This window comes from Nelumbo nucifera, chromosome 6 (assembly GCF_055504915.1).
Source record: "Nelumbo nucifera cultivar China Antique chromosome 6, China Antique-T2T, whole genome shotgun sequence".
NCBI lineage: Eukaryota > Viridiplantae > Streptophyta > Magnoliopsida > Proteales > Nelumbonaceae > Nelumbo > Nelumbo nucifera.
Window position 1 is genome coordinate 54619323 of NC_142654.1, and position 14133 is coordinate 54633455.

Genomic DNA, 14133 nt, shown 5'->3' on the forward strand with positions numbered 1-14133 from the left:
TCTCTCTCTCCCTCCTCTGTCTTCCCACCACCGCCACTACCGCTACAACAAGCAATAGTGGTGGTTTGGTACTTCAGTGAATAATAATAATATTTTTATTAATTATTTTAATATTTTTTTATTAAATTTACTTGTGTTATTTATTAATTATTAATTATTTTTATTAAGTAATAATTTTTAATTATTTCATTAAATTTTAAAAATTATTTTAAAATTTATCTGTGTAAATTATTAATTAGTAAATATTAATTATTTTAATATTTTTATAATCATTATTTATTTTTTTAATTTTAATTGTTTCATTTATTAATTTATTATTTTTTATTTATATTGTTTCAATATTATTTTGAGGTTGAAAATTATTTTTTATGAGATAATGTAAATTGAATTCAACATTTTTCGGATCTGAATTTTTAGATTTATCAAACAGCCACGTTAGTTTGGAACGGGAGAAAAAAATTTTGTCTTTTTCCTCCATTCCCCTTTTCCAAACAAACATGATCCTTTTATTTATGAGTCGTTTCGCGCGAATGGAATGCAAATACGCAGTGGCCCTATCCATTTCCATTTTTCCACGCTTGTCTTTAAGCGTATTGCTCAGGACCGACTAACCTAGCTAGAAGTCGAAAAGTACGCTAACGTGCGCACCTCCCGGGTTTCGGCAGATCCATTAACGAAACCAGGGGAGAGCTCTAGCACACAGGTGCGGCCTTTCTTAACCTTTCCCTGTTGTTAATTGTTAATACAATACAATCGAATAAAACTCTAGGGTTTCCCCATTTTTATTTTTCTATTAGTTTGTTCACTCTTGTATGCTGCAGCGAAACAGAAACCCTCGAGAGTGCTTGCGTGGTGAGTTAATTGATTGAGAAGATTTTTTTCCTGATTTTTTTAAGGATTTATGTATCCCTGGAGCGATGAATGCTGAGAATCCGGTTCACCTTTGATGGTTATTAATTGTGATTTTCTATGGTTGAATAACAAAAACTATATGAAAGATGAGGGTTGTTGGCCGGTTAAGGGAGAGATGGAAAGTGAAGTTTTGGGTTCTGAATCGGATGAAGGGTTGCATGCTGGTCTGGGCATTGATGGTGAGTTGAGCTTAGAAGGGAAATCGTTGTGTTTGAAACCTAGGAGGGCAGGTGATGTGAAGATGGATAGAAAAGAGAAGAAGTCGAGTTCTAAGAGAAGATCGAAGCTGATTGAAGTTCAAGCCGATTTGGACGATGATGAACCTATAGGGTCTCTGTTCAAGTTGAAGAGGCTTCGGAACCCTAAGAAAGCTAACTCTGGATTAGATGGTGTCAAGGTCGAAAAAGTACAGATTGAAAAGGCTAAAGCTAGGGCAGATAATTCCGTAGTTGAGGATGAGGATTCGGGTGGGATGGATGATACCTTAGCGAATTTTAGGAAGAAGTTGAAGGGTCCAAAACCGGGTAAAGATGGTGGATCTGGTAAAGTCAAGGTAAAGGATTATGCTTTTACTGTGGAAAGACCATTAGGTCGATCTTCAAATAGGCCCTTGAAGGATGGGGCGGTAGTGGGAAAAGTACCTGCAAAGATGGTGGAGAAAATCCTGCCATCTGGTGTTAATGGCTTAGATGTGCCTTTTGATGGGGGCTTAGAGGATAGGCCAAAAGGTCCAGGTAAGAGATCTAAGTTTGTTTCCACTCCAAAGAAGACTGGGGATTTTGATGGTGGTTTGGATGGAGCTGTTGCTTGGAAATCTCAAGGGACTTGTTCACAGAAAAAGACGAGGGTGTTAAGGTCTGGGGAAATTTCTAATCATTCTTCTGATGAAAATTTAGAAGTTTCTCTATCTGCATTTGCTCGGAAGTCACAGCCTGGTTCAATTACAAAGTTTCGTTCTTCATCTTTACGGAAACAGAGAAGGAGCACATCAGCTACTCCTGATGGGTTGAGCCAGAGTTTTGAGACTTTAGAGGGAGTTCCATCTGCTTCTAATTATTCTGCTTCTGTTTCAAAAATGGGTTGTGAAAACTTAAAACCTGATATTGGGATGGAAGTGATGCATGGCGGGAGCTTGACATCAGAACCTGCTGAAAAGAGTACAGTGGTGTCTCACAAATCTAATGGTTGTGTATTTGAATCTTCTGAACGGATTCAAGACAATTCTTTATCTAACCTGGTTCAGCAGCATGCTTCTGTTCCAGAGGTTAAAGGTAAGATTGTGACTTCTAATGATGGTGGCTGCAGTAAGTTATCAGAAAGAATCCTAGAAGATCAAGTATCCATTTACTCACTTCAAAAGTCTCATATTGGTTCTGTAGCGGATGTGGAAGAGAAGTTTCCAGCAGTCCCTGATATTCATTTTGAAAGACAGACCAAAGGGATTCCTGAGGAGCTGCAAGTGAACTGTAGTTTGGACTCACTTTGTGATGAGGTTTCTGAGAACTTGCTAACTGGCCATGATCACCATTCTATTTGTGCTTCCATTCACACAGTTACACCAGAAATGCAGGGATTCAAGCATGGGATAAAGCGGTGTTCAGATTTGCAGCAAGAAATTTCTGAAACACCAATTTCTTATTCAACAGAAGAGGTTCATATTACTAATGATGGGTCCAGTAGGCTTCCTGTTAAAATTCCAGAAGATCTTCCATTAACCATTATTCCAAGTCATGGTGAAATGAGCCCTAAATCAAATGTTGCTTTTGATGAAACTTGTGATGCCCAAAAATCAACCAGATCTGCTGCACTGGATGGTGCATTAGCTCAATTAACTTCTAATGTTTCAGAACTTGAAACGTGTAATTTAACTGCAATCCAAAAACCTTCCTATGAATCTTTTCTTATACCGATGAAAGAGTTAAACAGAACATGTGAAGAAAGATCAAAAGGCAACGTGGTCTGCCATAGTGATTGTTTGACTGAACCTTCTGAGAATACTGTCAAACAGTTTCAAAGTCATTTTGAGAACAAGGAGACTGCGATACATGATGAGCTGGTACAGCCCTTTGGCACAATTTTGGAGGATCACATGGTATCTCCAGCACAAAAATGCCCTGTTCCAGTGAAGATGGATGAAGCCTTAAAACATGAAGAGGACCATGGTAGATATTCTGATAGACTTTTAAAGGATTTTGAACTTGCTGGACTTGGGCCATCATCTTCTGCTTTTGGTTCAACAAAGAAAGAAGAAACTTGCAGTCACAATGATGCTTCGGATCAAGCTCCTGAGGTTCCTATTGAAGGGTGGCATGATGCTTTGGTACCTAAGAAAGTAGAAGAAACCTCTCCATTTTCTGATCGAATTATGGACTTAACGGTCTCTATTGAAAAGAAAGTTCAACCATTTTGTGATGCCTTAAAAGAGACTGCTGTTCAAAACCAAGATCTACTTTCTGTTAAGGAAGAAGACAAGGGAGACTATTCTCTGTGTGTAACCACGAATCCAGAGGAAAGTTATACAGAAGATGCAGAAACAACATTTGATCTTGAAAACAAGGATAATAAACTATCAATGACACTGCGGTCTATGCGTAAGGTTAAAAAGCGTAGGCATGGTGATATGGCTTATGAAGGGGATGCTGATTGGGAGGTTCTGATGCGTGAGAAAAGTTTTCTGGAAAGTAATCATGTTCTTGATAGACTCAGGCCTTCTAAAATGAAAGACAAGGCAGCAGCAGTAGCAGCTGGGCTGAAGGCTCGTGCAGCAGGTCCAGTTGAGAAAATTAAATTCAAAGAGGTTTTAAAACGCAAAGGTGGAATTCAAGAATACCTAGAATGCAGGTTTGTTGTCACTACTTTGAAACCTTGGCCATTTTTCGGGTGGGGAATGTTATGATCATAAACTCATTTCCTTTGTTTTGTTTATTACATTGTTTTGCAGCTTTTGATTTTTATATAACCTCCAATTTCTGTTTATTAAGAAAATTACCTCTTTAATCCTCACAGGTTTGCTTCTTTATTGATATCAACCTAACAATTTGTGGGATATGCCATTCACTAATTGAAATTTTTAGTAATGACATGGTTTTATCATTTATGCAAAATTTCATTTAATGTTGTATCTTTGGTCAGGCTGTTTTATTACCTTCAATTGGATGAATTTCTGGGGTTGTATAATTCATCCCTTATTCAGTAAAACACAAAAAGGTGTCAGATTAACTCATTTGTATTATGTCATCTTATGCTGATCTCATCCATGATGATGGATGGAACTTCTTAAAGGAAAGTAATTTTAACTTGTATGTGTTCTAGAATTCTAGTGCTGGTCAGAGTCTATGTTAAGTTCTTGACATACCAATTCAGAAATCAGAATATTTAAGTTGATACTGAACCATGGTAACATAAACAGCAAACATTTCATTATGGTCAAAGTGCATATTAATGGAGATGATGGCTTGCCAAGCCCCATGATATTTATTACTACATCTTTCACTGTTTCACCAGGTCACATGATTAGTTTTGCTGATTTATTTGCAGTAAAGATCTATTATCTAGAAGAAGATTAACAAGTTCGCAGGTTTTATCCTTTATGGGCTCATCAGGTTCTTCATTGAACTTTTGTTGCCATTTCAGAAGCTACAGAAGATAACCTTTGATCTATTAATTTTGAATAAATAAGTGACTAGTCCTTTATGACATCATGCTCTGTTTGAGGGAATTATGAAACATAAAGTACTTTGCTTCTCCACAAACTTGAAAATTTCTCTTTTTTCATTATCATGCTCTACTAGCATGTACAGACATATAAGGTTTTACGTCAAATATGTTAACTGGTTATGGAAAATACATGGTATGGAAAAAGTTTTTGTCATGGTATTTTGATTAGGAATTGAAAGTATATTGGATAACAGTGACATAGAAAAAGTGGAATATTGATAGTCTCATCAAAAGGTAAGAAGGTTTCTTAGTAAGTTTCCCCTGATTATTTCATTTGCAGTTTGACATGTTGTCTCCATAATACAATAGTCAGTATGGTCCTATAATTCTTTGATCATTAGGAGTGACTAACTGGTTTTGAGATGAATTAGCTCTAATAGCACATTAGACACAGGGAATAATCATCCATATTTACTTATTGAAAAGAAAAAAAAAATCATCCATATTTCCAGTAGTTGCTTCCAGGAAATTTTAATTATATGCAGTGGTAATTTGCTAGGGGCCATTACTTGGTGTAATGGTAAAATCTCAGGTTGTCATGCATGAAAATGTGGGTTTGAGTCTGAGAATGACCACTTTGTGAAAAATAAAAAAGCAAAAGTTTAGGACCATACCCAGTTTATCCCTCCCAAGATGCCAGATAACTGGGGCTAATATTGGGTAATGGCCCCTCTTTTACTGGTATTTTGCTGATTATATTGTTTAACTTGGGTATGCTTAGATCTTATGTTGAATGCTGCAATAAGTTGGTAAACATTCAATCATCAACTTTTCTGTATATTCAGCGTGTGACTTCTAATGCTTGTTGGTTTTTATGCTTCATTGAGCTTAATCTTGTACTGAGAATTAAAAGAGCAGATATTCAGGAAATATGGATGGATCTAATCTTTATCCTTAGAAGTTTTTGTTGGCTTGATGGTTTGGAGACTAGCAAATTAATGTAAATTTATGTGGTTTCTGCTGCAATGTAGGAATCTAATCTTAGGCCTTTGGAACAAGGACATGACCCGTATTTTGCCTCTCATAGACTGTGGAGTTGCTGATGCTCCTACTGAGTGTGAAACACCACGTGCCTCTCTTATCAGGAAGATTTACGAGTTTCTTGACCAAAGTGTAAGTTTTTAATTTATAAGCTTCATCAGTACTAATTCTGTTGTTTGTATTGTTGTTACAATAATAATTATTGCTATTTTTTCCTAGTAAATATTTGATGCTGTAGTCTGGTCCCTTTCTCATGTCAAATTAGCTTCTCAGTTCCACCATATGGTTGAACCTGTTATTTCTGTGGGAGAAGTGAGTGTTTTGTAGTTTTTCTATTTTAAATTCTTAATTCCAACTATTAACATATTTTCAACAGGGCTATATCAATGTAGGCATTGCTTTGGAAAAGGATAAAACAGAAGCCTCTGCTAATGCTCATTATAAAATGAAGGAAAAGAAAGCCAAGGAAGATTGTGGGACCTGGGATGTTGATTCAGAGGATGGAGTTGCCTTCATTGTAGGTCAGGCTAAGAGTTCTGAAAATCTCACAGAGGCAAAGAATGATCTTTGCTTGGATGGTGGAGAACTGATTGCAGAAGCCACTCAAGGCAAGAAGCTGCTTGTGCCGATTACAGGATCCAAATTATCCACTCTGATAGAATCAGAAGAATTCAGGGTTGATAATGACCGGGCTAATATTTGTGTGGATGCAAAACTACCAGCCAATTTAGATGCTTGCAGTGGTGCTCCATCTAGCAAGATCCTAGATGAATGTGATTCTACCTTGAATCCGGAGCATATAGAGGACTCCCACAGGGTTCAATCTGCTCCAGTCAATATTGTGGAGGGGAACAATAATGAACCATGTGACTCAGAAATCCATAAGAAAATCATTGTTGTTGGTGCTGGACCAGCTGGTTTAACAGCAGCTCGCCATTTACAACGCCAGGGTTTTTCTGTGACAGTGCTTGAGGCTAGGAGTAGGATAGGTGGTCGTGTCTATACAGATCATTCGTCCCTTTCAGTTCCTGTGGATCTTGGGGCTAGCATAATTACAGGTGTTGAGGCTGATGTGGCAACTGAAAGAAGACCTGATCCATCTTCTTTGATTTGTGCTCAGTTAGGCCTAGAATTGACTGTGCTGAACAGTGATTGCCCTCTTTATGATATTGTAACAGGCCAGAAAGTGCCCACAGACTTGGATGAAGCTCTTGAAGCAGAGTACAATAGCTTACTGGATGACATGCCAGTTCTTATTGCACATCAGGGTGAACGGGCTATGAGAACGTCGCTGGAGGATGGATTAGAATATGCCCTGAAGAGGCGTCGCATGTCTCAGTCACTAACTGATGCTGAGGACTTTGCATCCTACACTCATGTGAATTCTCACGCTGATGCTGGAACAGCTGGTGTTGGAGACAGAGATCCCAATAAGACCAGTCCTGAAGAGGATATCCTGAGTCCTCTTGAGAGAAGAGTAATGAATTGGCACTTTGCCCATTTAGAGTATGGTTGTGCTGCTTTGCTGAAGGCAGTCTCTCTCCCTTACTGGAATCAGGACGATATTTATGGAGGATTTGGAGGGGCACACTGCATGATTAAAGGGGGGTACAGTGCTGTAGTTGAGTCTTTAGGAAAAGGTCTTAATATTCACTTGAACCATGTAGTGACGGAGATTTTGTATGGTATAAAGGACTGTGGAGAAGCTGATGAATATCAGAGCAAGGTGAAGGTTTCCACGTCAAATGGTAGCGAGTTTATTGGAGATGCAGTTCTGATCACGGTACCCCTGGGTTGCTTAAAAGCAGAGACCATAAAATTTTCCCCAGTACTACCAGATTGGAAACGTTCCTCTATCCAACGACTGGGATTTGGAGTTCTGAATAAGGTAGTTTTGGAATTTCCAGAAGTGTTCTGGGATGACAGTGTGGATTATTTTGGAGTAACGGCAGAGGAAACAGAGAGGAGGGGGCAATACTTTATGTTCTGGAACATTAAGAAAACAGTTGGAGCTCCTGTTCTTATAGCCCTTGTTGTTGGTAAAGCAGCATTAGATGATCAAAATATGTGCCCATCTGATCATGTGAACCATGCTGTAATGGTTCTTCGTAAACTTTTTGGAGAGGCTTCAGTACCTGATCCAGTTGCATCTGTTGTTACAAATTGGGACAGGGATCCCTTCAGCCGCGGTGCTTATTCCTATGTTGCTGTTGGGGCATCAGGGGAGGATTATGATATCTTGGGGCGATCTGTTGAGAACTGTTTATTTTTTGCTGGTGAAGCTACCTGCAAGGAGCACCCAGACACCGTTGGTGGAGCAATGATGAGTGGCCTTCGGGAGGCAGTACGCATTATTGACATATTCAGAACTGGAAATGATTATACTGCAGAAGTGGAAGCAATGGAGGCTGCTCAGAGGCAGTCGGACAGTGAAAGAAATGAAGTTAGGGACATACTGAAGAGACTTGATGCAGTTGAGCCCTCCAACGCCCTATACAAAAGCTCCTTGGATGGGGCCCCTATGTTGACCACGGAGGGATTATTGAGGGACATGTTCTCTAATGCAAAGACTACTGCAGGACGTTTATACCTGGCTAAAGAATTGCTGAAACTTCCTGTTGAGGCTCTGAAGTCCTTTGCTGGGACCAAGGAAGGACTTGGCACACTCAACTCATGGATACTGGTACTGTTTATGTTTGATATTAATGTTTTTCTTATCTTTATTTTGAATATGGTTCTACCATTGGGTATTCTTGTTCATCTTTTCCTTTTTGTTTTCCTGTCTCTATGCCTTGAAGGTCATAAGTTACAGACCTGCATGGGGCATTCTTGAATATGAATTACTTATATTGTGTCTCTCAGGGGTTTCCCCCTTATTTTGTACTTTCTAGTAAAGATCCGTTTAATTGTATTCTTCCATTTCTAACAGGATTCAATGGGAAAGGATGGGACTCAACTGTTGCGCCACTGTGTTCGCCTGCTTATGCTTGTCTCTACTGACCTGCTTGCTATCCGTCTTTCAGGTATGTATTTCCTTCTGTTGGCTTAGTTTTACTAGAGACAGAGATGTCCGACAATTCCTTGTTTTTTAGGCTCCGTTTTGGAAGGTGCAAATACAATTGTGTACAGTGCAAACCTTGTATTTTGTATTTCTAAACCTTGTATTTGCACTGTACGTATTTGTATTTGTTCTCTTCCCACTTTAAGAACGTATTTGCATCTTTATCTTTTCTGTGTTTCACTTATGTTTCATATTCATTGTCAATTAACTGTTTACTTTCCAAATTGACGTAATAACAATAATATTGACTGAAGAATGTTATACATGCTGTATTTTTCTGGTCAATAACCGTGAATTTCATTAATTTTGAAAAAAAAAAGATACAGTCATGACAAGGTGTAGCAGTCATTGGGAGACAATCTTATCTCTTCCCAAATATCCCTTCTTAACATGTTGTATTAAGGTTTTTCTTTTGTGATTCTTATTGTTTGGTTTAGGTATAGGAAGGACCATGAAAGAGAAGGTGTGTGTGCATACTAGCCGTGATATTCGTGCTATAGCAAGCCAGCTTGTCAACATGTGGATTGAAGTCTTCCGCAAAGAAAAGGCTTCTAATGGTAGACTGAGGTTATTGAGGCAAACTGCTGTGTCTGATTCATCAAAGGCCAGATCATCAAAAGTTTCAAATTATGGAAAGCCACCTTTACGTGCAACTCATGGTGCATTTGATGGTAAAGGAAATGTGCAAATTCCTTCTGCAGGAAGCTATTCTCCTTCCAATGCAAACAACAAAAAAATGTATGGCAAGCCATCCAAATCAGAAATTATGGATGACTCAAAGTCTGAGGTTAATTCATCAAAATCTCAAGTTGTACAGAGCCTGGATTCTAAGGTGGAGGAAAGCACCATTGCAATGTCTGAGGAAGAAGCTGCAGCCTTTGCTGCAGCAGAAGCAGCTCGTGCTGCTGCTCTTGCAGCTGCAGAGGTTTGTCTTTCTTTCTTTCAAACACTTTTTTGTAAATGGTAATATAAATCATTCCTAACTTGTATATTTCTTGATGTATAGCTCCTTGATGTATATGGGCTCAGAAATTTTAATATTTTAGAAATACAACACGGTTTCTTCAAAAATATTTATTGGTATGGAGTATCAGGATAAAAACTAGTAACTTTTTTTTTTTTTTAAAAAGAGCTAAATGCTTATTACTTGTTCTGATATTATAATTGTAGTATGTAGGTGTTACCAAGAATGCATTCTAAATGGAATAATGTTCTCTCTTGCCTTGTTTGTGTTTTCCTAATCTGATTTTCTTGTTAGTGGTTGGATTTATATTTATTTGATGCTCATCTTTACCTGCAGGCTTATGCATCTTCTGAAGCAGAGTGCAGTACATTACGGGAGCTTCCAAAGATACCCTCCTTTCACAAGTTTGCTAGACGGGAGCAATATGCTCAGATGGATGATTCTGATCTTAGAAGAAGGAAGTGGTCAGGGGGTGTTTTGGGAAGGCAAGATTGTATATCAGAAATAGACTCCAGGAATTGCAGGGTTAGGAATTGGTCGGTTGATTTCTCTGCCACTTGTGTGAATCTTGAAAATTCGAGAATGTCAGGTGACAACTACACAAGACAAAGTTACTCAAATGAAATACCATACCAATACCAATTGAATCTCAGAGAGCATTCAGGTGAAAGTGCAGCTATAGATAGTAGCTTTATGAAAGCATGGGTGGATACTGCTGGTAGTGAAGGGGGGGTGAAGGACTATCATGCTATAGAGAGATGGCAATCTCAGGCAGCGGCAGCAGCAGCAGATTCTGAGTTCTTCCATCCAACTGTACATGTTAGGGATGAGGAGGATTCAAACACATCATCAAAACCACTCTCTTGGAAGCATGAAAGTTGGGCTAAAGAAGCATCTGTTTCAAAGGTTGTAGGAAACAAAGTAATGGGGGAACACCAACCAAGAGGAGCTGAACGTATTAAACAAGCTATTGTGGATTATGTGGCAACATTGCTCATGCCTCTGTATAAAGCCAGGAAAATTGATAAGGAAGGGTATAAATCAATAATGAAGAAAAGTGCAACCAAAGTAAGCTTTTCTTTCTGTTTGCATCATCCATTGCTTGTGTCATCAGTAGGAATTTCCTTCTGGTTTCCAGTGGTTGGCATTATTGTGATTTCTTTTTGACAAAGGTTATTATATTGGCTATTGTTTCACTGTTTTCCTGGTTTGATTTTGTTAGGTCATGGAGCAGACGACAGATGCAGAGAAAGCCATGGCTGTTTCTGTGTTTCTCGATTTTAAACGGAAGAATAAGGTTGGTCCTCAATCTGTTATATGATTTTTCCTCCAATTTTTATTTAACCATTCATTTTTAGTACTCTTTCTCAGTAGTATTTTATACTTGTATTATACAATTACATGGTATCTCTTTCTATCTAATTTGTTATTTTGCCCTGATTGAGAATTTTTTTTTTTTTATTTTTTATTTTTTATCAATAACCCTGATTGAGAATGTTGTAAACATGTTCCACTTCTGAACTTGCAGATTCGTTCTTTTGTGGACAAGTTGATTGAGAGGCATATGGCAATGAATCCAGCTGTTAAATCTTGATGTTCGTGAAGATTAGTTGGGCTCTTTGCACTCTTTTTCTTCAGGCATACAAAAGTGGGTTCTGTGATATTTTCTCCCACTATTTGTGGCATTTGTTGGAATGGTGGGCCCTCGGGATGCAAACATGGACCATTTGCTTTAAGTGCTTTGTGCAAAGTGCAAATGCCTGGCAGTGATCCAACAGTGCATTAGAAGCCAAGGACAGGAGCAAGTTGCTTCTGTTTGGATCATCCATGCATTCGGGCAGCACTATGGCTCCTTTGGTGTTGGTGAATGCTCAAGACTGGCAGCGACTTGTAAATTTGACCTGAGTTTCAAACTCTAAGAAGAAAGGTTACTGCCAATGGTGATATTTGCATATGCTCCTTGCATTATGAATTTGAAATATCCTCAAATCAAATGCTGCTGCATTGTCCCTCCTGGATGAGGAACATTGATATTACTTCCATTTCAATATGGCATCACATTGCTGGCAACGTTCTTCACCCATTGGAATTTTATTTTCTTGGGTTCAAGATTGAACCTTATTCTTTGTTCAGGGATTCCATATGGATGAATAGTAGAAATTAACCCCTCCCCCTCCCTCCCCCCCCACCCCATTTTTTTCTAGATTGATTTTTAATTTATTTTTTTGTACAGATCAAGATTGTTTCTCCCATTAACAAACTTACAAAACCTGTTAACCTATCTCAGCTCATTAAAGAGCCCAAGTTACTTTTTTTGATAAATTAATGGCTGCTAGATGTGAAGGCAGTTTAATACTTAAGCTTTTCCAGTGGTTTTCCTTCTATTTTTGCATAGACAATCAATCATACATTCTGCACCAGCATCTGCATCTGTAAAGTTAATTCTTTATTGTGTAACTGTCTGTATACTGGCAAGAATAATTTCTTATAAGGTGGAAGCGTGTCTATCTGATGCAATATCTCAGGAATATATTTTCTGCACTACAATCCTCAACTTTCATATAAACAAATGGACCATGGTATTGGTTCAAGAGATGCTTGCTTTTCAGAGTTGGTTCCTCAACACATTGACATGTAAGACAAAATTCTTTCCTCTTGAGTAACTAGATTTATTACTTTTGTTCAACACCAACGAAACAAATTCTATGAAATATATTCCGAAGCTCATAATACTTTTTTTAAGTTGAAGTGACTTGAAGGGCTTGATATGTTACATTGCCATGAATTTCATACCACCTAGCCAAGTATGCTGTTTAGAACTTATTTTCAGGAGTTGGTGATTCATTTTGAGGGTTTTGCTTTCTTTTCTTGTGAATGCTTGTCAAGGCACACACTATTCTGGCTACTTATGAAGCAAGAAATGAAGGTTGTGTCTTATACTTGGGTATCATTCTTGTACTTTTACTTGTCAGTTTCTTGTCCTCATTGTTGCTCTTCTTTGGATATGGATGTGTTGTTCTATCATCACTCCCTGATGCATTTATTGAATTTCTTTGGTGCAGGGTCTTTGTGCATCTACATTAATCTGGTAAATCTCTGATTATTGTCATGAGTTCATGTTTTGTGGTCCTATCTGCTGTTGCATTCCATTGTCATGTTTTGCTATTGATATTATTGGTTGATCCAGTGAGCAAAAATGAAGGAACATATGAACTGAAGCGGCATGTATTTTTTGGACAGATTAACATCACCCCCCCTTGTGTCCAGGTCAATCCGGAATTGCTTTGTTGTGCAGCAGTAAGGGCTATCCAAGATATGGTGTGGTGTGGTAATAAACTTCCATTGGTTGTTTGAAAATCATTTGTTGGTGTACTTGCTCTTCACCTGGCTCATGAATTGGTTTATCAGTAAACTACATTACATGACCATCACATAGTTGATTGGTGGGCAAGTATAATTTAAGCTATTATAGCTTGGACTATCACCATGTGGCAATTAACCTCTGTATAACTTACTGGATTCCATTTTACTTTACGTTGTTAACGGTAGGAGCTAAAATGCAATATGTTCATCTGTTGCTTGAATAATCTATCAGTGTCCAAGGCTCTAACTTGTCAACTGAATCTAGATGAGTAGCCACTTTTTTCTTTTAAGTTTGTATTGAAAATGGCACCTTGTGTTTTCAGATTGAAATTCCATCCCATGATGCTGGAAAGAGATAAAAACAAGGCCCTGAGCCCCTGAGCCCCCAGCCTGAGTTGTGCATCTTCCTTTTTGCAACATTACTGCAACTATTATTTTATGAGATCTTGGGCCCTTGCCAACTTTAGAGGACAGGGTTTTTCACAAGGAGATTGCTGAACTGCTAATGTAGCAGGACTAAGGTATGCAATGTGATCTATTAGTCTCATACATTACCTGATTGCCATCTCTTTATATCCTTAGTGTGGTAGAAAAATGGTCTCATTCTGATGCTACTACTCTCACTACTAATCCGATCTATATAAAAATGACTTTCCTAACTTCTGTGATTTTGGGAGTCGGGGTGAGACGAGGAACGTTGATTTCGGTAACCTTTTCATAAGAGAACTGCCTGGTTTATATTGAATGATAAATTACAAGTTCTCCACAAGCTTCTCTTGAGGCTTTCCCTTCTGGTCTTATTATGAGTCAGCATTGCCAGCACATGATTGCTTTTCCAAGTGCCAAACAAGATACATGCCACAATACAGATTTATCCGTGACATGTATGTGATGTGGCAACTTAGGTAGCATGTGAAGGGCCCAGGAGGCCCCTACTTTTGGATTGCTGAAACTAATCTCTTTACTGGTTTATATGTAAATAGTTGTGCCAAAGAAACATACTCAGTGGTTCAACTTAAGCAAATTATCCATTTTATGCTTAATATTGTTTTAAGATAAAAGCCTAAGCTAAAACCATGCAATCATGGCGTTTGGAAAGATCATTAGTCATTACACAGCGGAAGTTCCGTTTTCC

At 38.3% G+C, this 14133-nt stretch overlaps 1 protein-coding gene across 1 annotated transcript; it reads left to right on the forward strand.

Annotated features, from left to right (window-relative positions):
• Window positions 1–539: 539 nt before the first annotated feature.
• On the forward strand, window positions 540–12004 carry LOC104602049 (lysine-specific histone demethylase 1 homolog 3-like). Its single transcript, XM_010265605.3, has 9 exons — window positions 540–703; window positions 822–3753; window positions 5601–5742; window positions 5987–8293; window positions 8540–8633; window positions 9109–9596; window positions 9972–10703; window positions 10858–10932; window positions 11164–12004. Exons 2-9 carry the CDS (start codon window positions 947–949, stop codon window positions 11227–11229), a joined length of 6711 nt encoding a protein of 2236 aa, XP_010263907.1. The 5' UTR covers window positions 540–703; window positions 822–946; the 3' UTR covers window positions 11230–12004.
• The last annotated feature ends 2129 nt before the right edge of the window (window positions 12005–14133 follow it).

Excerpts from the sequence above, each read along its gene's own strand:
- LOC104602049 (XM_010265605.3), top strand. The coding sequence starts at position 947 with ATGGTTATTAATTGTGATTTTCTATGGTTGAATAACAAAAACTATATG. Across the intron at positions 5,743-5,986 it reads ACGAGTTTCTTGACCAAAGT|GGCTATATCAATGTAGGCAT; the intron begins GTAAGTTTTTAA and ends TATTTTCAACAG. Across the intron at positions 8,294-8,539 it reads CACTCAACTCATGGATACTG|GATTCAATGGGAAAGGATGG; the intron begins GTACTGTTTATG and ends CATTTCTAACAG.